Source organism: Phascolarctos cinereus, unplaced genomic scaffold (genome assembly GCF_003287225.1).
Source record: "Phascolarctos cinereus isolate Bilbo 61053 unplaced genomic scaffold, phaCin_HiC Scaffold_3;HRSCAF=262, whole genome shotgun sequence".
Taxonomy (NCBI): domain Eukaryota; kingdom Metazoa; phylum Chordata; class Mammalia; order Diprotodontia; family Phascolarctidae; genus Phascolarctos; species Phascolarctos cinereus.
Window position 1 is genome coordinate 84,790,204 of NW_027555736.1, and position 25,627 is coordinate 84,815,830.

Sequence of the window (25,627 nt, forward strand, 5' to 3'; positions counted from 1 at the left end):
AAGATCCTAAGGATTGGAGGGCAGGACCTGGACTTTTTGATCACTCCATTCTGTATCTGCTGCCCTTCCTGGTTTTTTCATGGAACAAGACTACACTAAACCAGGTTTTCTGGCCCCTTTCCTGATCCCTTTTGTGTGTCGTCTCTCCCTATTGGCTTGTAGGCTCCTTGAAAGCAGTCACTGTCTTTTTATTAATTGTATCCCCAGCACTTGGCAAAGTGCCCAACACACAGTAGATATTTAATAAATGTTTATTAGATTGGATTGGATTCTATAATCCGCAGGCCAAAGATAAGACCCACAAAAGTCCACAAAAGAAGGTCCTCCATAAAGTATAAGGAGAGAATGGAGAAAACACCCACACACAGTAATATTATCCCACTTAGAGCCACACCAGGGGAAATGCAAGGACAAAGCTTCCTTCTAGGTATAAAACTGAAGAACTTTGTACAACTAGTCTCACCACTTAGTTTCACATAGGAGATTCAACTGGAAATTTAGAAAAGATGAAAAAAAGCTGTTTTCCTATTTCCCTCTGCTGTTCTGAAAGACATATTATGGGTGCTTCAAGATCAAATAAGTAAATTGGAGCAAATGCAAAATAAATCAAACTCTAATTTGCTGTTGAGTTGTTTCAGTTGTGACCAACTTGGTTTTCTCGGTAGAGAAACTGGAGTGGTTTGTCATTTGCTTCTCCTGCTCATTTTATAGAAGAACTGAGGCAAACAAGGTTAAGTGACTTGCCCAGGGTCATACAACTATTAAGATTTGAACTCAGGAAGACAAGTTTTCAAGCCCAGCACTTTATTCACCATGCCACCTAGCTGACCATAAATTCTAATTATAAAGATATTATCCCCTGAATAGTTAATTTCTTTAAAGGAAATAGGCACTGAAGAGGAGGCTATCATTATTAACACTGGAAACCACCAAAAAGACTGTGTCGAAAGAGGCTAGGTGGCACCTTAGTGCACAGAGCCCTAGTTATTGTTTATCCGTTCTCATCAGAGAGGGGATGCCATGACATGCAAGTGAACTGGATTTAAGTGAGGGAGGACTGTGTGAAGTTACCAGCCTCACTTTCGCCTCTGGAGCCATCTGGGTCCAGGGGCAAGACACAGATCAGGACAACTGGAGATGGCCCTGGATTCTGTGGGAGACCTTGGCCTTTTTAAACTAAAGTCTTTGAAGGGTCTCAGTTTGATTGAGGCAAAGCCCATTCAGGCTAAGTAAGAAATCAGGCAGAGAATGGCTTCTTTACCTAGTCAAAAATAAAATTAAAAAAATCAATCTGGGAGGTGAAGATCCTCAGGGTTTCCAGCCAAAACAGAAACAACTGTTATTTACATTCACTCTGAGCCAATGGGGCCCACACAATGACCAAGTAGGACTCGGCCTGGAACCTACTGTTGGTCAATCAATGAGAGCCAGAGTGATTTGGGTTTAAGGAGTGGTCCTTAAGAAGAAAAAAAGATTTCTGCAGGCTACAATTTACTAGTTCCAGGAAGACCAGATTTCAAATTCCCTCTCAAATAGCTGTGTAACCTAGGGCAAGTCACTTAACTTCTGTCTGCCTCAGATCCTTCATCTGTAAAATGGGGATAATAATAGCACCTAACTTCCAGGGGTTGTTGGGAGGATAAAATGAGATATAGGTAAAGCACTTTGCAAACCTTAAAGTACTATATCATAATCATTATTATCATTATCCACAAAAAATGCAAGTTTCCATTTCTTTTGTCTCAGAGACAAGATCAAGTAGTTTAATCCTCAAATTTAGATTTGAGAAATGAAAAAATGAGTGTCTTTCACATTAATAAGGAGGAGAAATTTCACAACTCTTCTGGTGATTTCTGACCTCAAATATTTCAAATTAAATTAAATACTGCATAAGAACCAAAAAAAATGGAGGTTTCATATATGTGGCTTTTGTTATTAAAAAATAACAGAGAAAAGCATAAATGTAATTAATGTATAACATTTGTTACATCAAGAAGTCATGAGTTTTCGATATTATTTCCTGAATTCCCATTTTAAAAAAATATTTTCATTAAAATATTAAAAATTAAAGAATGTGTTCACTAGGTCAACTTACTCTTCTGAGATGATCTGGCTTTGGATGGAGGATGTAACAGTAATCTAAGTTCTTTGGAAAAAGGCATGACCCAGGGAATTATTAAATTTGGCACCTATTAGCTCTCCATTAAAGCCCAGAATATAGAGAGGACACTTGGGCTAATGTTTTGGTTCTGGCTCTAAATAGCTGCACTACACTATTTCTAAGAATCTTTCCAGTTGAGTCTTTCCTGAGTCTATGAAGTGGTATGTTCACCCAAGTTCACAACCACCTCCTAAGTTAAAGAGGGACTGGAAACACCTACATCTAAAAAGTTCTTCAATGTATTGAAGGAGATCCTAAAGTACAAAGTGGCATGCATAAAATGTGCTGTTCTTCCATGCCAGGCTTGCACTTTAAGCTATTTTTCTAGAAGCAGGGATAAGCAGGCATACAACTATTGACACAATATCTCACATCTCCCTAGTGATTAGTGGCACAGTTAAATATCAGTTGATCAGACTCAGACTCTGAAAACTCAAAAGTAACAAAAGAATATGACCTGTTACATTTGCATTGTGTTTGTACCTTCTAATATAAAGCCCTCAATTCTATCAGATAATAAATAGCAAGTATCTTAGAGGTGATGACAGGTAGCATGATGTAATGGAAAGAAATCTGGACTTGGAATTATATTGAGTTTATATAAAGAGAAAAAATCCCAAAGAAATTAAATTATACCGGAAAAACTGTGCAGGCTACAAGTTGAATCTTATGAGGATAAATCCCGTGACAACAAACCTCTTTATTAGAATCTAAAAAAGTTTCCAAGGCCCGGTCAATTGTTCATTTATTTCCAGCTTTGATAATATCCTAGCCTCAGACACTAAATGAAGCCAAGGATTTAATCCAGTCAACTTCACTTTATTCCACAGCTAGAGGCCATATGCCTAATTAATTCATCAAAAAGCATTTATTTAATAGATACTCTATGCCAGGCACTGTGCTAGGCTCAGGGATAAAATAGTCCCTGTCTTCAAAGAACCTCAGTTTAACAAATATGAACAGCCATGTCAATCAGCATAACCCCCATTCCCACCACTGGTAAATCCACTCAAAACCACATGCCCTTACTAAGGCAGCTCAGATGGGTCAGCTTCATTTGCAAAGGAGTGTGTAACTTCTAAGGCATCACATAACACAACAAAGGTTTGAGCACATGTAATCAAGACGCTGAATACTGCAGGAACCTGAAAGAACCCACAGGAATCCAAGAGGACTGCCTATTATTTAAGCATATCCCTGCCACTCTGTTGCTCTTAAATATTTGCTCTTATCATCAGCTTCAGAGCAAAAAACTTTAAAGAATGAAACCCTCCTTAGGGAAAGATAGCACTCCCACTTCAAAAAAAAAAAAAGGATTTTGTATAGATAGGAAAGTAGGTACATAGGTCAATAGTCACTCTGTTCTCTTGGTCAATTTTTTTTTAATCAGAGAATGAAGGAATATTTAATAATATGGGTAATTTGTTTCTGTTTGTTTTTTGCAGCATTGAATTTTATAAATCAGTTAAATACTTTTGTTAAAAAGAAAAAGAGATAGCCCTTCACATTTACTTCTAATCCTCTACCTCCTCTTAATCAAGTATAAGGTATTTAAAGTTATTATTCACATCTTTGGGAAAATCGTACATTTTAATCATAATTACATGATAAATATTTCATGGTATATATCTTGGTCATATAATTAGGAATAAAAAATGTAATCCCCAGAAGATGCTAAATAATTCAAACCACAGATAATATGATTAGGGGCATGATTTAAATGTGTTCAAAGGGTACACTAAAAGACCTCAAGCCTGATCTCCAAAGAAATATATTGCAACTCAGTTGTCTTTCAGAAAGCAAAAAAAAAACCTCTAAGTTGAATTGGCCCAAAGTGAGTTTGTTTTGTTGAATCTTGAAGGGAAAAAATAAAAATTTTCAAAGCAAATTTAAAGGAAAAAAGGAGGCAAAATTGTTTTTTTATTAATTTTAAAAACATAAATCCAAGTCAGTAACTTTTGGCCATAACAAAGGATAGGTTTCACTGATTAATCATCCTCTTTAGCAACACAGCCCCTAGCAAAGAGACAGACACATAGTAGGTATCCAATAAATTAACATTGGATAGATTAACTCATTGAAAAGTTCCCACTCCTATCCTACAAAGTAAGCAATAATTCATGTCTATGTACCCTTTAACAATTTATACAACCCTGTAACATAGTATAGTGCAAGTAAGTATTATGTGCAATTTTACAAATGAAGAAACTCACAGAGGTTGTGTGATTTGCCCAAAGTCACATGGCTAATAAGTGCCTACTCACCCCTGCAAGCCTAATGAGATGATTAATTTATAGGATTTGGACCAGGAAAACACCTTTGAGTCAAGTCAACAAGCATTTACTATGTGCCAGGAACTGTGCTCTGGGGATATAAAGAAAGGCAGAGTCCTTGCCCTCAAGGAGCTCACAACCTAATCAAAATCAACAAAGTTAACCCCTCAATTTACAGTTTAGGAAACTGAGGCTAAGAGTAACATAAAAGGAATGGCTCACAGTTAGATTCAGAATCAAGCAGCAGAGCCAAGATTTAAGCCCAGGTCCTCTAATTTAAAATTTAAATCTTTCCACTACACCATTCTGACAAAACAGAAACCCAGCTCTTCTGATTCCTATCCCATTGTTCTTCCCACTATACCACACTGTTTCTGCACTATGGTTTATGAAAGATGGAATAATAATGGTTCGATCCTCTAGTCTTCAACCATACAGAATTTCCAATGCTGCCACCTCTTTTACAGGTGAAAAAATAGATTCAGGAAAAAAAATAGCTGCTGGTTAGAAATCACATAACATTTTAAATTTAGAAACTTTAAAGAGTTAACAGAAATAAGAGCATTACTGAAAATAACCTGAACCTTTCGTATTTCCACAGCCCAGTGGCACCAAATCTACTGAAAGACTGAAAAAGAAACAATTACTTAGACACTACCACAATAAAATGCCATTATACTAAACCAAATTTATTGGGAGTCAAAAAAGTCATGCTGTCCAAAGTTATATGTAATACTTCAGAGAGAATCATATAATCTTAGGGCTAAAAGAGACCTTGGGGATCATTTAATCCAGCTCCTTTGTTTTATAGATAAAGGAAACTAAAGCTTAGAGAGGTTAACTAACCTGGATAAAGGTCCCACAATTACTCCCAATTTCCTCTTTTTTTCCCCCAAAAATAAGCCAAGTAAAAAGATAATAATAGAAGACTCCATAACCTTTAATGAATTTATTGCCTTCTCTTAGAAGTGTACCCTTAAAGTAGATTCTATTTTGGTCTGTGTAACATACATTCAAATTGAAACATTCCAGCTACATAATCCCATCAGTCACTTGAAAATAATAACAACTTATTCATGTTAATTCATCAATATGTCCTAGGCCCTGTTCCAAAAGCACTGTAAGGCTACAAAAGAAGCTATAAAATGGGAGTGAGGGAAGGAAGCTGGTATTTTTTAGGCTATACAAATACAAAGTTAAGCAAATTATATTTCAGAAGTAAGACCACAACTAAATATACATAGTCTCACAGATTTTCAGAAGTGAAAAGAACATCAGGCTATTAACATTTCTGGCATGAATAAACTAAGGTCCAGAAACCTCCTGTGATCTGCTTAAGATCACATTAGTTGGTAACAAACCCAATATTGAACCTAAGTTTTCTGATTCTGAGTCATGCTATGAATTAGGTTTGATTTTTATTGCAGAGATAAGATCTTATTTCTCCAAACTTTTTTTTTCTTCAAAATTTGCCAAAGACCTAGAAAACCTATTACACCAAACAGTCTGCTATAATCATCTTATTAATATGTATGTATTTAATTGTCCAGTGTGGCCAAAACAAAAACACTTATTCTGAATGTACACAGTCCTCTGAAATCCCAGAGGCATATTCAGTTCAAGCCAAACTGTGGACAGAATTGTGCAATAATACCAGGACTAAGAGCAATTTCCTAAGCAATTGGCTGGCTGAGTCACTCGAAAATGAGCAGATTTTAATTTTTTAATGTACTGACATTAAAGTGCGCTATTTTATCATGTACTCAAAAAGCCCAATTACTTCACAGTACACTCAAACTGCATCAGAACCAGAGCTGTCCCTTGTCCACATGCAACAGACTGGTTTAATAATTGCTGCAGGGTTACAACTGGACTGTTTTATGCCAAACAACACAATAGAGCAGCAGCATACATGTAAAAACGGACCACTAAAAAGCAAAACTTTCATTATGCTTTGTTAGAACCATAACAGTTGAATTTTATCTGAAAAGAATGAAAATGGGGGAAATACCCTATATTGTTTGGAGACTGACAAAAAGAAAAAGCTATGTCCCAGTACTATAAAGACTGCATGATTATCAGTAAGCAGTGACCAAGAGAAAAGGTCCACTCAATGGCATACTATTGTAATATTCAGGGCACCGATGCCACTTGGCTTCTAACACCATAGTGTTATCAGCCACCTATGAGGGACAACTTGAGATTTTTTTTTCCTACAAGCAGTCAACAATGATGGATGATTCTATTAGAAAGGCAGCTATGGCTCCATGTTTTCTGTAAGGGCCTCAACATTCAGTAAAAGGCAATGACTTAAGAAGCTTTTTTAGATCTCAATTCCTGATGAGAAGTCAGTATAGCCTTTGTTCAGTTGGTCCTCATACAGATTAGGAGGCCTGCTTCATATAATTTCTTCAGTTTCTAATCCTCTTGCCTTTATCTATATTTCTATAAAGCTCGCAAAAGAAAGATTAATCTTTTCATAAAAGCAAGGTCTGTATTCTACTTGCAAATATTTCAGTTTCAAATACTAACACAGCTACTTCCTGGTTTCAACTAAATTATCTTTCTGTTGAACCTATTTCCCTCAAAATGTAAAGCTGTTAAATAGTAACAGAAGAACCTTAGAGGTGAACATAAGCTACTAACTGAAACAACATAAGAGTCTGTTATTCCAAAATTGCTAATATTCAAAGGAACACACTCCACCTTCATCAGACTAGTTCTGACATCCTAGTAAAAGCTTATTCCCTGTGCTGATAAGAGAGAAACTAGTTCTGATTAAAAAACAAAGAAAAAGAAATTCTGGAGTTTGTACTTAAGGAAACAGTGATAGTCAAGCAGGCTCTAAATACTTTCTCCTCCAGGAATGTGTTTATTCTGAAATTAGCAGAAGATACAAATAATGAAATCAAAATAATAGAGAATGAATAGGAACCTGAAAAGTCATCTAATCCATTCCCTCAAGTGTGAATTAACTCTTCAACATCCCTGAAAAAGTGGTTAACCAGTTGACCACACTAAACACATTAACAATAGACAGGTTTGTTTTCTTCTTCAGACACATATGTGAGATGCAACAATGATGCTCCAAAGATTTCTCAAATTTGATAACTACTACCTACTTCTGATGATGTGCATGGGCACAGACCATACTACCAGAAAGATGCTAGAAAGCATTACTAAGTATTACCAAATCTTGAACAAGAAAATGAAGGTCCAAGGGACAGAGGTTGTTTTCAACTCTGCTGTGAAGTCAAGTGAAAGGTTTAAGAAGGGAGAAGACAACTTGGGAAATAAACAGCTGGTTAATAAGCTATCTAAGGATGGCATTTGTATTTTGGACTACAACTTAAAATAAGGGAGACCAGGTTTTTGGCCTGGGATGGAATATCTAAGAGGACAGCAACCAGGATAGTGAAAGGGCTTAGAACTTTTGCCATATGAGAACTGGTCGAAGGAAATAGGGATTTAACCCGAAGAGAAGATAGCACAGCTGTCTGCAAGTGTGTAGAGGGCTGCCATTGAAAGAAGGATTGGATTTGTTCTGCCTAGTCTCAAAGGATAGAACTGGGAACAATGGATGGAAGTTAAGAAGTAAATAAAGCAGATTTAGTCTAGGACTAAGAAAAAGATTCCTAAAAATTAGAACTATTCAAGTGCAATGTGTTGTTTGGCAGGTTATAGGTTTCCTTTTATTGGAGGTCTTCAAGAAAAGGCAGGATGAACACTGTGGGATGAAGCTGAAAGGATTCTTATTTGGACAGTGATTGGACAGCCTCTGAGGTCACTTCCAATTGTGCAATCCTATGATTCTGAATGCTTCTCTACTGACAATGAATTTACTATCTTATCAAGACTGCTCATTCCAGTTTTGGATTGCTAATATTGTTGTGAAGCTCTTTCTTATATTGAAGATGGATCTGCCAACCTAAAGTTGTATATGCTGGTCCTATTCCTGCCCTTTAATGCCATGCAAAATAAATCTAATTCTTCTATCATTTAGCAAGCAAAGGTTATTTGAAATTTATTTTTTTTTATTTTGGCATAAGAATCCAGAATTTAAGTTTGTGGGATATTCACAGTTTCTCCGTTAAGCCATCAATGTACCTATTGAAATATTACATATGCATATTATAATTCTGACAGCTATTTCCAAAGTCTGCTTCTCTCTTCCTTTCTTATTCACCTTTAGACCTAGTTCACTGTTCATCAAAAGTGTTAGTCCAGGAGATATGCACTAACGGAAACAGATCTAGTAGTTGTCCATCCAACTGCATACGACAACAGATATTCTTCATCCACCTGATTTTCCTATATAAGACAGTAAGGATGAATCCTTTTGAATCGTGGCTATGATTCTCTCGGGCCCTCTTATCTTCATAACTTTATCAGATTCCATCCCATTCAGCAGATTCCAATCATCATCGCTATTCAAATAACATGTAGCTTTATAGATTCAGCTCCAGTCTCTCTACCGAGTTCCAGTCCCACAATGCCAACTGCCTATTGGATATTTCAAATTGGATGTCCAAGAAACATATCAAATTCAATATGTCCAAAACAGAACTCTATTTTACACCAAAATCCATCCTGCTTTCAAACTTCCCTATTTCTGTCAAAACCACCATCATTCTTCTGGTCCCATTCTTGACTACTTATACTCTCTTACCCTATAAATCCAGTCAGTTGCTAAATCTTGCTCTTTCTACACCCCACCCCCACCCTTTTGCCTCCAATAGCTTCTCTGTATCCTCATAGCCACAATCTTCCTTTCAGGATTTTATCACCTTCCACCTAGATTATGTCAATAGCCTATTAACTGGTTACCTGCCTTAAATTTATATGATCTTTCATATTTACATAATCTGAAACTTACAGTGGTATACAGTATTAGGTATTGCTCTAAACATAATTTCTACCAGGATGCTTTTCAGTTTTTGTTACACAGGTGGTCTTACTCCAGTTGTTGATGTCCTTATTATCTTTACTGCATACTAATCATTTGTTTAATTGTTTCTGGGTCTTGCCTACCTAACATGTTCTAAAAATCGTTTGGGTTTTTTCTTTTTAACCAGTATTAAATTATTTTGATGATTACTACTTTATTGTACAGTTTGAGATCTGAAATTCCTAAGCCCCTTCCCTTCTTACCTTTTTTCCCTCCTCATTATTTCTTTTGAGATTCTTGACTTTGTTCCTCTTGGGTTAATTTTGTTATATTTTATCTAGTTTTATAAAATTTGACATTTTTATTATATTAACACAACATAAACATGAAGAATTAAATATGTCTCCATTACTCCTCTTCCTTTATTTCTATAGTGTTTTATAGTTTTATTCAAATCATTTCTGAGTATTACCTGAATGTAGACTCTTAGATAATGACATTTTGTTATTTTCAATGGAATTTCTTCTTCTATCTTTTCTTCCTGGGTTTCACTGTTAATATACAACAAGGCTGGTTATTTTTGTAGGTTTATTTTAAATCCTGTCACTTGTTTCAATTAATTTTTAGCTGAATCTTATTCAATTAAATCTTACTGAATCTTAGTTGAATCTTGAATCTTGAATAGTTGAAGCTTATTCAGCTATTACAGGATAGTTCATTTTTGGAGAGAAGAATTTATCACAGAAATCCTGACAAATCTATCCATTTTTCAACAGGATGTTATCCTCCTTCAATGTCAACATTAAAACTCTTGGAAAAACTAATCTAATTGGGTGTTTCATCAAGCTTTCCATAATCTCAAATTCCTTCTACTGTTTTTGAAGTAGTGTTGCCCACCATCTTCCACAATTTTCTTCTATTAGACTTTATAAACAAGCTGTTACCTCTGTCATATCACTCTGCTTAGAAAAGTGATTATATGTTCACTGGCTCAGGCAATTCTTAAGCCCCTTTCGTTATGGTGATTTATTTACATGGTAAGAGTCAAAAATGATATCTGTTCTTTCATCCATTTTCCACTTTCTAAAAAGTGCCACAAACAAATTACATATTTTAATGCATCAGGTTGGAGTGGTTTTAATTACACACTCTCCACCCTTCCCTCTCATTTTGTTACTGCTTTTTTATCTTTGCTAGATTTTTGCAGTGTGTGGTTTAGGAACCCATAGGGTTCCTGAGACTCTCTCAGCAAATCCACACAGTCAAAACTACTTTCATAACAATACTAAGATGCTTTCATTCCTAATACAGTAAATATTGCTAGAAACCACATAAACAAAAGCTCTGGAGGAATCCTCAATAATTTTCAAGAGTATAAAGGGGTCTTAAGGCCAAAAAGTTTGAGAACCACTAATATAGACAACTGACTTATAAATGATTTCCATATGCATATTTTCTTATCTGTTAAAATAATCAATTTCATTTTTTTATTATTTTATTTAATATTTATGTCCTGCCTCTCCTAAACCTCTTCTCTAAAAAGAGTATAGATGACATATGAGATTTCTAAATGTTCTAGAAACCTTTGGCATTTCCCATTTCTCATTCCTAAACTGTATTTTTCATTATTTTCCCCTACATACCTACCTTATCATTGAAATCACTAAGTACTAAAGTATAAATTGATTTAATTTGAAGTATTTTATGTTATCCTTCATTAAACTTTCATTCCTCTTCATACTACATTACCTATGCTGGTGAATAAGATATAGTGATCTTCATGGTAGTGTTTTATCATGAGTATTTCAACCTAAGATTACCAAGGGACTTATGAGAAATGCTTCCTGTCACCTTTGAACACACCTAATCATCTGTACAAATCTGCCATATTCTTTATTTGCCTCTTCAAAAAGAACCTGTGATCCATCCTTTCATTTAGCTGTAACTTCTTCTTGTCTTCTGGTTTCATTTATAAGAAGATATCAAAACTGATATGATTCAGCTCCTCCAGAAGGATGACAATTCACTATTACTTGAAAAAGATCTCACGTAGAATAGAAAAATTAATGTTTATAAGGGTTTTATTTTGTTTACATGATCAGAAAAGGTCCAAAAATCATGATTCCCTGTCCCCCTTTTCACCACTCTGTCACCATTACAACAGATGCAGAAAGGGGCTATACTGGATTAAGGGTGATTATTTGTCTATTAGGGAATTTTTTTTTTTGCATATCTCAACTTCTTTCAGTCCTGTGCTCTAGCCCTCACCTTATTTTGGACCCCAATCCAAATACTGATGGTAGCCTCAACAGCTACAGAAACAGACAGCTGGTTGAGGTAAATTCCCACCAAAAGCCACCCCAAAATGTAGCGTAAATCTAGAGGAGCCTCCTCTCAGCAACAAACCAATCAGATTCTGTCCCTCAAGAGGCAGAAATTGAGGAGCTAAGATGCCATAGGGGGTAAGAAAAGGCAGCAAAGAGATATTAACAAGCAATAACGACAACTGGCATTTATGTAGTACTTTAAGGTTTGCAAAGCACTTTACAAATATTTTCTTTTGATTCTCACAGCCACTCTGGGAAATATGTGCTATTATTACCCTCATTTTATAAATAAGGAAACTGAAGCAAATGTAAGTTAAGTGACTTGCCAAAGATTACACAGCTAGTTTTTGAGAAGGGATTTGAACTCAGGTCTTCTTTACCCCAGCAACAAGGCTCTATACACCACACCACCCCAAATACAATGAACAAACATTATAGGGATAAAAGTAGGGAAGAAGAGGCTGATTCAAGAATAACTATAATCAGAACCAAAGAAAGGAAAATATAATGACCACTGAAACTTTCAGAGTAACTGGCAGTTCTACTAAGAGAACCAAAAAGAGAGAGAAATAAAGTTCAAGCTATTAATGAAAATCACAAGAAGAAAACATGACAATAGAATTTGGAAAAACTTAGCAAAAGAGTAGGTACCCTGGAGGACCAAAAAAAAAAAATAAGGAAGAGGGAAATGGAACTCAAAAACTAAATGATACAAAAAGATATGTTATGGGGGCAGCTAGGAGGTGCAGCGGATAGAGCACTGGCCCTGGAGTCAGGAGGACCCGAGTTCAAATGCGGCCTCAGAACATAACACTCACTAGTGTGACTGTGGGCCAGTCACTTAACCCCAACTGCCTCACAAAAAAAAAAGACATGCTACAGCAAAGCAAAAACTCAGAAAAACTGAAGAGTCAATGAGCTATTTATTTTCAAAAACAACTGATCCAGGAAACAAGATATGGAGAGACAGGCCAAGAATCATCAAGCCCCAAAAGACATGATGAAGCAAGTAAGCATGAATATCATTTTTTTTTAAATCACAAAACAAAATTGACAAATATTGGAAACAGAAGGCAAAGTGCAGTTCAATGGAATCCACAGGCCACTGCTATAGAAAAAAGTCCAGGCACAACGCACAGTGAAATCACCCCGGCTGGACCCTAACACCAGTCCTAGTGGAAATGGAACTAAAGAGATCAAAAACAGGAACAGCAGCAAGACTGTACCAAATGCATACAAAGAAGCTCCATGCTGGAACCAAAAACTGTGAGGGCGTTAAAGGACTGATATAAATTATCTAAAAGACAAAATATTAAAGCTGTGGAAAAAGTCATAGACCTTATTAATAACGAAAAGAGGTGACAAAGAGAACATAACAAAGCATATGCATACTTTCCCATCTACACAAAATTTTTATGAGAAGGCATCCTTAAATGAAAGAGGTAAAGATTATAAGACTGACTGCAGCTACAGTTTGTTAATTATTTTATAAAAACGAGGGCAAAACTGTATAAAACTATGAACAAAACACTCTTACAGGCAACAACAAAGTGTCTTCCACCCACATATCAAAATCATTCGTTATTCCTTGGAAGATTTAACACAAGAAATAAGCCCTCTACTAACAAAAAAGTCAAAATGAGGCATAAAACAGAAATGTGTACTCGCCAAAGGTATGTTCACCACTGTGATGAAAATGAACTGGCACATAAGAAAAAAGGGCAAAAGTGGGAGGAGAGAAAAAATCTTAGCATATATTCAATGACAGGAAAAATAAATGATCATCACCACCATAAATATTAACAGGATAGCTTGCTCCTAAGACTGAGAGTGGCAAAACAAGTAAAAAAACAAACTTCAACATTTTCTGCATATAGGAAACACAATTAAAGCATAAAGATTAATTAAAAGTTAAAATGAGTTACTGAAATAGGATTTGTTATACCTCAGATGAATCCAATAAAATAGGAATAATAGTCATAATCTCAAACAAGACAATGACAAACACATGCACGTAGCAGACAAATGGGAAAACTTCACTAGGCTTAATGGTATGTAGCTAACAAAACATCAATATTATATACACATGCACCAATTGGCATAGTTATTTTCAAAGAAAAACTGAATTATAGTGCATATACAATGATAGTTGAAGATTTCGATTTGCTTCTTCCTGATTTAGACAAATTTAACAGAATGACAAAAGAGAATCTGTACAGATTAGAAAAATTACACAGGTCTTTGGAAATTACTACTTAGGAACTTTAAGAAGCACAAATATCTTCAACATCATGCAGTACTTCTATAAAATCGATCACACAAGTGCCTAAAGGCAGAAAGGTGAAAAAATTAACTATGCTTTATAGATGATGAAATTAAAATTGTAATTAATAAAGGAAATACAAACAATAAGCTTAAAGAATGAACAGATAAAAGAAAAAATCATATAATGATAAAAACAAAAAGGACAATGAGAAAACACCAAAATTTGAGGGATGCAGCAATAGTAGACTTATGGGGAGGAAAATCTCTGAACATCTACATTAAAAAACAAAATTTTAAAAAATTAAGAATATATCTGGAAAGAAAAAGTAAAAATGAAGACATAATCCTAAAGTAAGCACAGAAACAAAACCCCTAAAAATTTGGGTGAAAACAGGAGAAAAAAAGGGGGAAAAAATATTAAAAGCTGAAAAATTAAACTAAGGGCAGTTTTTAATCATTAAAATATACAAGCCACTAGCAAATGTAATATTCCAAACGCCCCCACAGAAAAAAAACAAATTCACCAAATCATTAAAATGAGAAAGAATTCACAACAAATGGAGAAAAAAATAAAGAAAATCATCAGAAACTGCTTTACTGAATTATATACTAACAAAAAAGAAAACAAATGGATTGGATGAATATTTTCCCAAAAAAATATAATATCCAAATTAATGAAACAGAAAATCTAAATATAATCTCAGAAAGAAATGAAGCAAGGCATAAAAGCCCTGGCCTATTGGACTTATAAAAGAATTCTAACAAATACAGAAATATTTGGTATTTGGTATCAAAGCCCATATGCCACACAAACTGCAAAAACAAGGAATGAACATTACCAAAATTCTCCTAATTCAGGAGGAATGAGACAGAGAAAAATAAACTATAATTTAATATCACTTATGAATACTAATACAAAAATATTAAATAAAATATTAACAAGGGGACTACAGCAATATATTTTTTTAAATTTTAGTATGACTAGCTTGGAGTCATACAAAGAATGGAAGGATAGATCAACATGAGGAGACTATAAATCAGATTAATAACAAAAATAATAAAATCATAATTTTATCAATACAGAAAACGCAATGAACCAAGAACACTTGATAAAAGAATTTTTTTCCCTAATAAGATCAAAAGTTATCTACCTGAAATAAAGAACCAACACTATTTGTAATACAGACAGCACAGAACACTTTCCAATAAAGTTAAGGGCAAAGTAAGGATGCCCAATGCTTCTGGTATTATCTGATAAATGCTGCTGAAGTATATATCATATGTGGCAACCAGGTGGCGCAGTGAATAGAGCTCTAGCTTTGGAGTTAGGAGGACCTGAGTTCAAATCCAGCCTCAGACACTTAACACTTACTAGCTGTGTGACCCCGGGAAAGTCACTTAACCCCAATCACCTCACCAAAAAGGAAAAAAAAAAAAGAAATATACATCATACATTATGCACAGGTGAAAAGGAAACAAAATTATCTGTGTTTAATAATTTTAAAATCAACCAAAAATTGAAACAATAACTAATATTTATGTAGCTCCTTAAAGTCTTAAAAGAATTATGTGTAAGTACATATATATATATGCAAAAGAATTTCTATATGCCCTATCATTTGTACCTCAAAACAACCCTGTAAGATATAACTACAAGCATCATTTCCTCATTTTATAAATGAATAAACTGAAGCACTGAAAGGTTAAGTAACTTACCCACGGTCAATCAACTAATGAATACCAGAAGTCTTCCTTAATAGCTTTAATCAAGCAGTGGAACAATATTTCTCCACACACACACAAAAAAAATTGGCATTTCAGAATAGTGTTAATGATGCTAAGAAAAATAAGGAAATTTCATTCAAAGTAATAGCAAAATGCAAAAATATCCCCAAATATACTCTTAAAACAAAGACTAAAAAAAACTACAAAACAATTTTAGATATGTACAAGGAAAAGTAAATAGAATCATATGGCAACAGTAAATGGGCCAATATATCAAAAATTATACTACCTAAATTAATTCACAGCTTTAGTGCTATACTACACTACTATGAGATTACTATATAGAACTAGACAAAATAATAACAATATTTGTTTGGAGGACCAAACTGAAAAATCCCAAGAGAAATAATATTTAAAAGTTTGAAAAAATTTCCAGACATAAAACCATTTTATAAAAAAGTAATCAAAATTATTTTGTGCTGATTAAAGAAAAAACAGAAAAGCAAAACCAAGAAACAAATGAATACTGTAGACAAATGAATTCAACAAGCATTTAGGAAGCATCATTATGTGTCCAACTCTGTGCTAAGACCGGGAGATACAAAGAAAGGGGTTGGGAAGGACAGGGGGAGAATCAGTCCCTGACCTCAAAGAGATCAGTCTAATGGAGGGGAAGACACAATATGCAAACAACTATGTATAAACAAAATACAAATAAGATAAACTGTATGTAATCAACAATGAGAAAGCACTAGCACTAACAGAGATCATCAGGAAAGGCTCCTTGCAGAAGATGGCATCTTAGCTGAGACCTAAAGAAAGTCAAGGAATCTAAGAGACAGAGATAAGGATGTAGAGTATTCCAGGTATGGTGGACAGCCAGTGAAAATACCCATAGTTGGGAGATGGAGTGTCTCGTATAAAGAATAACAAGATCAATGTCACATGATGGCAGAGTTGGTAATGGGGAGTAAGGCGTAAGAAGACAGGAAAACTAGAAAGTGGTTAGGTTATAAACGGCATTGAACACTAGATGATTTTATTTTTGATCCTAAAGGTGATAATCGATGGAGCTTACTGAGGGGGGCGCAGGGATGACATGGTCAGATTTGCACTTTAAGAAAATTAATCTGACACCTAAGTGATAAATGGACTACAGAGGGGAGAGACTTGTGTCATGGAGATCTGCAGGCTACTGCAATAGTCCAAGCATGAAGTGATGACAACTTGCACCAGGGTGCTGACAATGTCAGAAGAGAGAAGGAACACATAGAAAAGATGATACAAAGATAAAATCGACAGAACATGGTAATGGTTTGGATATGGAGAAAACGAGAGAAGAGTGCAGAGTCAAAGATAGCACCTAAGTTTCACTTTGGTGACTGAGATGATGGTAGCACCCCTGACAATAATTAAGTTCAGAAGACTGGAAGGTTTGGAAAGATGAGTTCAGTTTTGGAAACGTTGAGTTTAAGATGCCTATGGGATATAGCCAGTTCAAGATATATAACAGGCAGCAGAAAATGAGAGGCTGGAGGCTAGGATAGAAACTAGGGTTAGATAACTAGATCTGAGAATACAAAGATATGATAACAATCCATGGGAACTGATGGGATCACCTATAGTAGAAATATCAAACACACTGCCCACAACACTCCCCAATATGACCTAAACCAGATTAAAATGTAATTGGGAAACATTTAACAAAATACAACAAAACATTACTCATATTACATTTTGAAATTAAGTAAATCTACTGCCTATAGGAATCCTTATGTATGGATTAGTAGCTTCTGTTTCCATCCGAGTTTGTCGCCACTGCTCTATAATACAGAAGTCCAGAGGCACACCCACCATGGGTGTGACTGGGAAGAAGATCCAGCAAATAAAACTGAGAAGGAACAGAGACAGAAGGAGATTCAGGAGACAGGAGTGTCACGAAAACCTAGAGGGAAAAAAAAATAAAGAGGTTCACTGACAATCAAAAGTTGCAGAGAAGTTTGGTAAAGTTTGAGAAAATGCCACGGATCATAGGTAACTTTGGGGAGAGCAATTTAAGTTAAATGATGAAGTTGGAAACCAGACTACAGAGTTAAGAGAGGGGGAATGGATGTATGAAGCATTGAGAAGGAAGCTTTCTCAAGAAGTTTAGACACAAAAGGGAAGAAAGATGGGACTATAATTAGCAGGAATGGACCGATCGAGTGAGGGTTTTTCAAGCATGGGGGATAGAACACATAGGCATGTCAGTAGGCATCAGGGAAGCAACCAGTACAAAGAAAGAGACAGAAAATGAGTGAAAGAGTGGGGATGACAGAAGGAGCAATCTGCTGGAGAAGACATGGAATGGGATCATTTGTGCACGTAGAGGGGCTTGCCTTGTCAAGAATGGTCACTTCTTCACATGAGACAGGTGAAATAGTGGCAGAGAGCATATGAATGATGTGAGATGAGGAGGAGAAGAGAAGAAACTCAATTAATGCCCTCAATTTTTTTCAGGGAAATATTGAGGAAAGCTGCCAAAAAAAAAATTGAAAGTAAATATAACAAGATTATAAAGATCAAGCAGGACTCAAACAAAGAGATATGAAAAGACAGCTTCAATCTACCCCTTCATGAAGGTGGAAGACCCACAAGTGCTACACATTGCATGTTTTTCAGACTTTTTCAATGCATCAATAAGTTTTGCTGGGTTATTTTTTACTCTCTAAAAATTACTAATTGTTATATGGGATGTCTCTTCAGGACGGGGTGGGTTTGGGATAATTATGGTAATGTAACAAACAGAAAATATCAATAAAATCATTATTTTTAAAGAAATATGAAGCAAGATTCTCAGATAAGAGGGTGAGAAGAGGAGGGATGGGAGATACAAGAAGGAATAGGTTTCCAAAAGCTGATGAGTGGGTTAGTGGATTAGGGAGGTATAAAAGGATTGTTCTGATACAGTAAGGGCCCAGTTGAGATTACTTAACATAAATTTGTAGTGGACCCAGTCAGTAGAGTTTCATAATTTTCTTCACCTTCATTCAACAGCATATGAATAGAAGGGTGAGATTTGGTAGGGCAAGATCAGTGATACAATAAGGGAGCAAGGGGTTTGAGAGAAGAAGACAATATAGAATTGTACTAATTGACTAAGAAGTCAAAATGGGGAAGGCAGGAGAATGTAGCCAAGGAAGGAACAGACTGAGAAAGAACTGGGATGTAGAGGGATTGGATGTGATGGCTGTTTTTTGCCCTTTTATCCCCAGCACCCACTACAGTTCCTGACACATCATAAGAGCTTTAAAAATGCTTGCTGACTTGACTTGACTCATGGTACATGGTAGCCCAAAGATCAATAAACCCTAAAACATAAACTACTAAGGAGAAAGACTTCCCTATTTAAGAACTGCTGGAAAAACTGGAAATTGTGCCAAAATATTACATTTCAATTAGCATTTCATACATGTTATAAAATGGTCTGTCTATAGACACACCTACCCACACACCATGTAAGTTCCAAAGGATAAGTCACTTAAATAGAAAAGGTTGATACCAAAAAAATTAGAAGATATTAGGAAATAACTTTCACAACTATGATTAGAGAATTCATTATCAAATGAAGCTCAAAGGCAATCGAAATAGTAAAAATAGCTCATTTCAATTAGTTTTTACAAAAACTAGAAAAAAAATCAATGCAGCTAGTGTAAATTAAATGAGGAAAAAAATTCAAAGAGCTGATGAAAGTCTGCTAGTTAAACTATTTAGGGAATGTTTGACCCATTACTGGCCATGTACTTCAAGGGCATCAAAGCCACAGGATCTTATAGATCTAAAGCTAGAATGGAGAAGTCACCTAGTCAAACTCCTTCATTTGACAGATGAAGAAACTGAGGCCCAGAGAAGTAATATGCCTAATCTCACACAGAAAGAATAAGTAGTGGAGTCAAGATTTTAACTGGGCTCCAAATTCTGTGCTCTTTCCACCACACAATCTCACCCCCCCAAAAAAAAAAGATTCTATAAATACTAAATATTCAAAGCAGCACTTTTTATCTGAGCAAAAAACTGGAACAAAATTGAGGCCCTATCAAATGGGGAATGATTGAACAGGTTATAGTATAGGAATGTAATGGAGTATTATTGCACTGTAAGAAACAATTACAAATTCAGAAAATCATGGGAAGACATGAAATAATTCAGAGCAAACAAAGCAGAATCAGGAAGATGTATTTATACATAATGACTATTAATAATATAAATTTGAACAACACGAGAAGACATAAGGAGTCATTAAATTCAATGGTCAATCTTAGTGTCCGAAAACTAGTAATGAAACAAGTTCTTCCTCTTGGAAGTTGAAATGTTACATGTATACAGTAATATAAAGTTATTATGTCTGGTTTTGCATAACTATTTTTTTATAAGAGAGTTGGGAGGGGAAAGTGAGAATGATGGGGGAAGATATTGGTATAAAAAATACATCAGTAATACTTTAAAGAAGAAAAAATGTCTTCTGAGATCATAGTTTTGTGTTCTTCCTTCTCTCTCTGTTTTACTCTTAAACCTATTCACAGAAATGTCAGAGTTGGAAGATAACTCAGAAGCTTGTGATCTCTTAACAAGAATCTTTCTATAACAGGGATTCTTAACCTAGGATCTGTGAACAAGGTTTTTTGAAAAAATATTTTGATAATTTTATTTCAATGTAACTGGTTTCTACTATAATCCTATGTATTTTATGCATTTAAAAATATTACTATGAGAAGGGGCCCAGAGGTTTTACCAGACACTGCCACAAGAGTCCATACCACAAAAAAGGTTAAGACCATCTGTAACATCCCCAACAAGGGGCCATCTATTCTTCTCATAAGACTTCCACTGAGGAGTAATCTCTCAAGTAGCTCATTCTGGTAATGGCAGTGCTACTCATCAGAAAGTCATTCATTACAACAAGCTGAAATCTACCTCTGCAATTTCCAACAACTTCTTATAATTCTGTTTTCTCAGACTAGGCAGAATAAATCTACCACCAACTTGCATGAATGAAGTCCTCCCTTCCCTACTGCACTGATCATTAATGTTCTCTCCCTTCTTCAATTACCTTGTATTTAACTGAATCTATGTTGGACCACCCAGTAAAATAAAAACTCCTTAAAGGCAGGGACAATTTTGCTTTTGTCTTTGTATTCCCAGCACTACCACAGTGCCTCACCCATAGTCATCACTTAATAATTTTGTTAATTGAATTAAGTACTTATGAGCCATATTACAAAACTAGCCAAGCAGATTCAGAGTTTCGGATTTAATAAATTTAACATGCCACCTTGAGCAGATTTAACAGTAAAGATAACTATGTATCGAAAGTACAGCACCTTTGATTCCTACTGGCAAACAAAAAGTTGATTTATATTTGATAAAAAGCAAAAAACTAGCAACACACTGAATTTTCTGTCATCTAGCACATGGACTAGGTGTCAACTCACTGTCCATACAGACACCTCCATTGTTGCCTATTTGCAGGAAAGAAAATCACAACCAGCCAAAATTCAACCAGCAAGCTAGATGAAACACATGCCCACTAAAAAAACCCTTTTCTACCTCTATCATCCATGTTCCTCAGGATTTGGAGAGTGAAAGAATCTTTAAAAATCACTTAGTCTGATATTTTACAGATAAAGAAAGGGAGGCCCAGGGAGGCAAATTCGTTGCCCCATATCACACAGAAGCAAAGCCAATATTGGAACTGGCTCGTACGGTTCCAAGTCCAGTGTTTTCTCTTGTACAACACTGCCTCTTGACCTATCAAACCACCATTCACATATATGTGGCACCTGAGTGTTTGCAAAGAGGCCAGAGGTGTACTTCTAGAAGAGGTTGGGCCATCACATCATTAAGAGTCTAGACACTGGGTGGACAGGAAGACAGGGATAAGGGTCCTAACTGTCTTGTGAGGGTTATAATCTGCATGGTTGAAATGAGGAAGGTTTACAAAGCACTCCCCTCACAAGCCTATGAGGTTAGCTTGTGCAAGGGATTTTCTTTAGGCAAAGAACAGTAACCTTGGATACCATATTACAGTGTGAAATAATGAATGGATCATCCAAAACTTCAAAAGGAATGTTGTTCTTCTCAGGCTCAGGAGATAGGGGTAAGGAAACAATGAAAACAAATCATCCCTGAGCTCCTTAAGAACATATAGCTGGCAGCAAGAAAATCTTCATGAGCCAAGTTATTTCAAGAATTATAAAGTGATGTTATAACAAGGTCAGAAGTCTAGGTACACAGGTTTTAAATTACTGTAATAGGCTACAATAAAGTCCTATAAAGCAGATGAAAGGCACTTTGTTACACTGAAAAAGCAAACTGAGGTGTTTTGAGACCAATAAGTACGATTAACACAGCTTCTCCAACTTGTGTAAACTGCATATAAAGTTGTGAATTTGCACAGCCAAGTATGGTTAGAGGTGAAAAAATACTTCTTGGAAATAATGAAATAAAATAACATAGTAAAATAAAATTAAAGAAAATAAATTCTCTCACATATTCAACCTGGACTCCACATTACTGGATAACTATAGTGCTTAGTGTACCCATGGTCAAGGGTAGGGGAAAGAAATATGAAACAGTCTCCTCTACAAAGTGTAATTTTCCTTCTCTATTGTTATTTCATCCAGGTCATTTAAAAGTCGTGATAGAATAGTGCATTTGATTTGCAGTAAAATAAATCCTTGTATACTAAAAAGTTTAGTACCAAAGCTTTTGTTTCCAAGTATGAGTTATAATAATTAAATGAGCAAGCTAAGTCGAGCCACTTCTCCCACACCAATTACTGCACATATACATCGCGGTAAAGTTGCTACCTCAAAAACTTTTTCCACCAGTATACAAAATGCTTCCCAATGAAGCAGGTACTTTGCCACAACCCTAGGACAAGTTCTGTGGGTATCCTTCTAAAATGAAAGCATTGTTAAAGCATGCCACTGATCAAGGAAAAGGGGCCTTTGTACATAATGGGCAAATTGGTATCCTGTGGCCACTAAACTCTGCAGCTTTCATTTCTTTTGGCACTGGTACCAATCAAAGCAATGTTGCATGATGTCATTTTTAAAGGAAACTGCAGTAACTAGCCCTAACAGCTTAAATTAGTACTTTCCAAAGCAACAGATTGGCTACCCAAAGACATTTCAAAGGATAAGGTGGGGAAGTCAAGGGAGAGAAGGACCATGATGCCAGTTTATATTAGATGACAATATAGATATATTCTCATATGGCTATTTCATTTGAGAATTGGTGACAAGCCTTTCTATCCTGACAGGATACAACCTGTTGGATTATGCAAATTTTATGTTTCAAGACAAGCACAGAAGACCTGTTATTTATAATAGCAAAATACTACAAATCTGAATCCCCAATAATTTGAAGCAAAATAAATGATAAATATAAAGAACACAAATAACTGTAGGAAGACCTATGAAATAATACAGAAGAAAACAAAGTAATATACAAACAGGCTAAGAATATGTAAGACTAACAGCAGCAAAAAAATGTTTACAAGAAAAATAACAGTAGACATATAAGCAAGTAGAACACTATTTTGTTAAAACTGATATGCCTGTTTTAAAACATTTTGAATAACTTCAAGCTTGTAACGTTCCAGAAGTAATGTGTATTTGAATGTTTACTTTGTGGATGGCTACTAAGTTTGAAATCTTAAAAAAATTTAAGTTGTGGGGGGTTTGAAGACAAGGTATAACTGGTATGTCAAAGGGTAACATCAAATCTTCACCCCCAACTCCACCTTTATCTTTTTAATGATAGCTAGTTTTGCGAGAAGAAAACAATGGTAGCTCATCTAACCAATGCCTCCTCTAAAGCCTTGAGGATTCTTAATCTTTTTTTCCCAATAAATGACTCTCTAGCTTCTTTGGTTTCCTTTTCCTACACTGTTTACTACTTTTACAGAGAAAACACACTACAAACATTTAAGCATTAAATATCCATAAAGGCTAGAGAAAAAATGTTTATGAAAATCAAAAGCACCAAAGTATGGGAGGAAGAAGTTAACAGTAAACTTTCTTACAAAGAGGGCAAGAAATGAACAGTACAAAATGAGAACTATACTTCCTACATAGCTTTCTCATCTTTATTAGTACTAGGTCGCTGAGCTAAGAAACGTTAAGCATGAGAGTTCCCTAACAAATTTGGCCAAATACTTTTAGGCTTGAAATATTTTCAGGGTACTCATTAATGCTGGTCCAGGAGGCTTAGATATAAGGAATACTCCTGAGATAAAAGGGAATTCAGTTTTCATGATGAAAAATTGTCTCACACAGAAAAAAGTTCTGCAAAACATGGTTTAATGATACTGCTATATCCTATTCAGCTTCCTACAATTCCTAAGCGATAGTGAGACACAGAGGCTAAGTGAATTGCCCAAGGTGACAAAGATATTAAGTGGAAGGGCTATGATTCAAACTTGGGTCTCAATTTCCACATCTGTAAAACGGAAATAATAACATGACCTTGTGGAGACAGGTAACCATCAAATGAGATAATTTATGTGAAGTGCCCTGGTGAATTGTCAAGTAGTATATAACTTATTATGGATTTGCTAATAATAAAGAACATATTCTAACTTACTATTTATTGCCTCATATAAAATTAGACACTGAAAAATGGGCAGAGATAAACAGAAACAGAAGGAAATGATATTCCAGGCAGGAAGAAAAATTTGAGCAAAGACTTAAAGATTCATGAATGAAGACATGGTTCAAGCAAGAGTAAAAAACAGTATTTAATATTGGGAGTTGTGGAAGATACTTAGACAGCCATAAATGGCTAAGTATAGTATAGTCCATGAGTCCTTACTCAATGGACTAGGGAGCTAAGAAGTGGGGAGGGAATATACCAGTAGATTCTAAATCAAATGTCATTTCAATGTCCTCTGCCTTAGTTTGCTCAGTTTCCTATTTAACTATGCTTTGCTCCCAGTGACACTCTATTTTCCCTTTCTATTCTGGAACTGTCTGTTTTAACCCCTCCCTTCTCCTACAGATCTTCAAGCTCTGAGGGAATTAAAAGAATTTACCATAACAGGGTTAGGTGCTCCTAATATAGATAGGCAAGAGAGCCCATTTTGAGGATTTCTAACAGATCAGCAAAATAATTGAGCCATAAAGCCTAAGAGTTAGTTATTACTATTAACTATTATAATAAAGATTAATCATGTGGTTTAAGGAAAAGGAATTACCTTCTGCATTTTGGGAGGCTGAATTATATTTCCAGACATTAACACACAACCATAATTTTTTTTAGTTTTTTACCTTCTCCTCCATCTGAAGCATTAACGTGGTATGGAGAGGTAGAGAAACCTAGTTGAGCCAGAGATAAAGTAGGAATGGGGGGAGGGGGAGAGTGGAATGGAACACCAAAATTTGTACAGCTATCAGGAAGCTCCTTAATTGAGCCTAAGATTTTAGAATAAGCAAATAAATTCAGTCCAGAGCACCAAGATAAGAAATATCTATCTTCAACATGAGAGAGTCTATTAATCTCATAGCAGGCCAGAAAGAGAGAAAAGATCAGCATACAGCCCTGCGACCCTAAAGAGAATTATAAGGAAAAGTTAGGCCTGGGAAACTTCAGCTAGAAAATAAATTTGCAAGTTCCAGATACCACCCAGTCTATGAGCAATATTTGTAGACATTTTTAAGTACCTAGCAACCCTAACCTTGTTATTTGTATATAATGCTCCTTTCTTGTGTGAAAATACTCTTCTAGAGTACGTGGTGAAAGGGGTAATACTGGAGAAGAGTGGGTGACAGTAGCACACAAGAGCACAGTAAATTACAACAGATCTCTGAACTCAGGGAAACAAGATAAGATGGTTAAGGAAGTTAACTCAAGGAACCTAAACTGGAGTTTAGAAAGTTTTAGAACAGAGAAGCAAACTCTCTAGTCCAAAGATTCCCTTACTCAGTTCCAAAAAAAAGTTGCTGTA

The 25,627-nt window shown here is 35.4% G+C and overlaps 1 protein-coding gene across 3 annotated transcripts in view; it reads right to left on the reverse strand.

Annotated features, from left to right (window-relative positions):
• The window catches only part of BUB3 (BUB3 mitotic checkpoint protein), a 43,092-nt gene that overhangs the window by 4,643 nt on the left and 12,822 nt on the right, over positions 1 to 25,627 (reverse strand). For 2 of the 3 annotated variants that reach the window (XM_020964092.2, XM_078151011.1), the window contains exon 8: positions 9,795 to 9,873. The exons of the other annotated variant lie outside the window; for it this stretch is intronic. In XM_020964092.2, the coding sequence (XP_020819751.1) occupies positions 9,795 to 9,873 (79 nt within the window). The remainder of the gene's footprint in view (positions 1 to 9,794; positions 9,874 to 25,627) is intronic. 3 annotated transcript variants of the gene reach the window in all.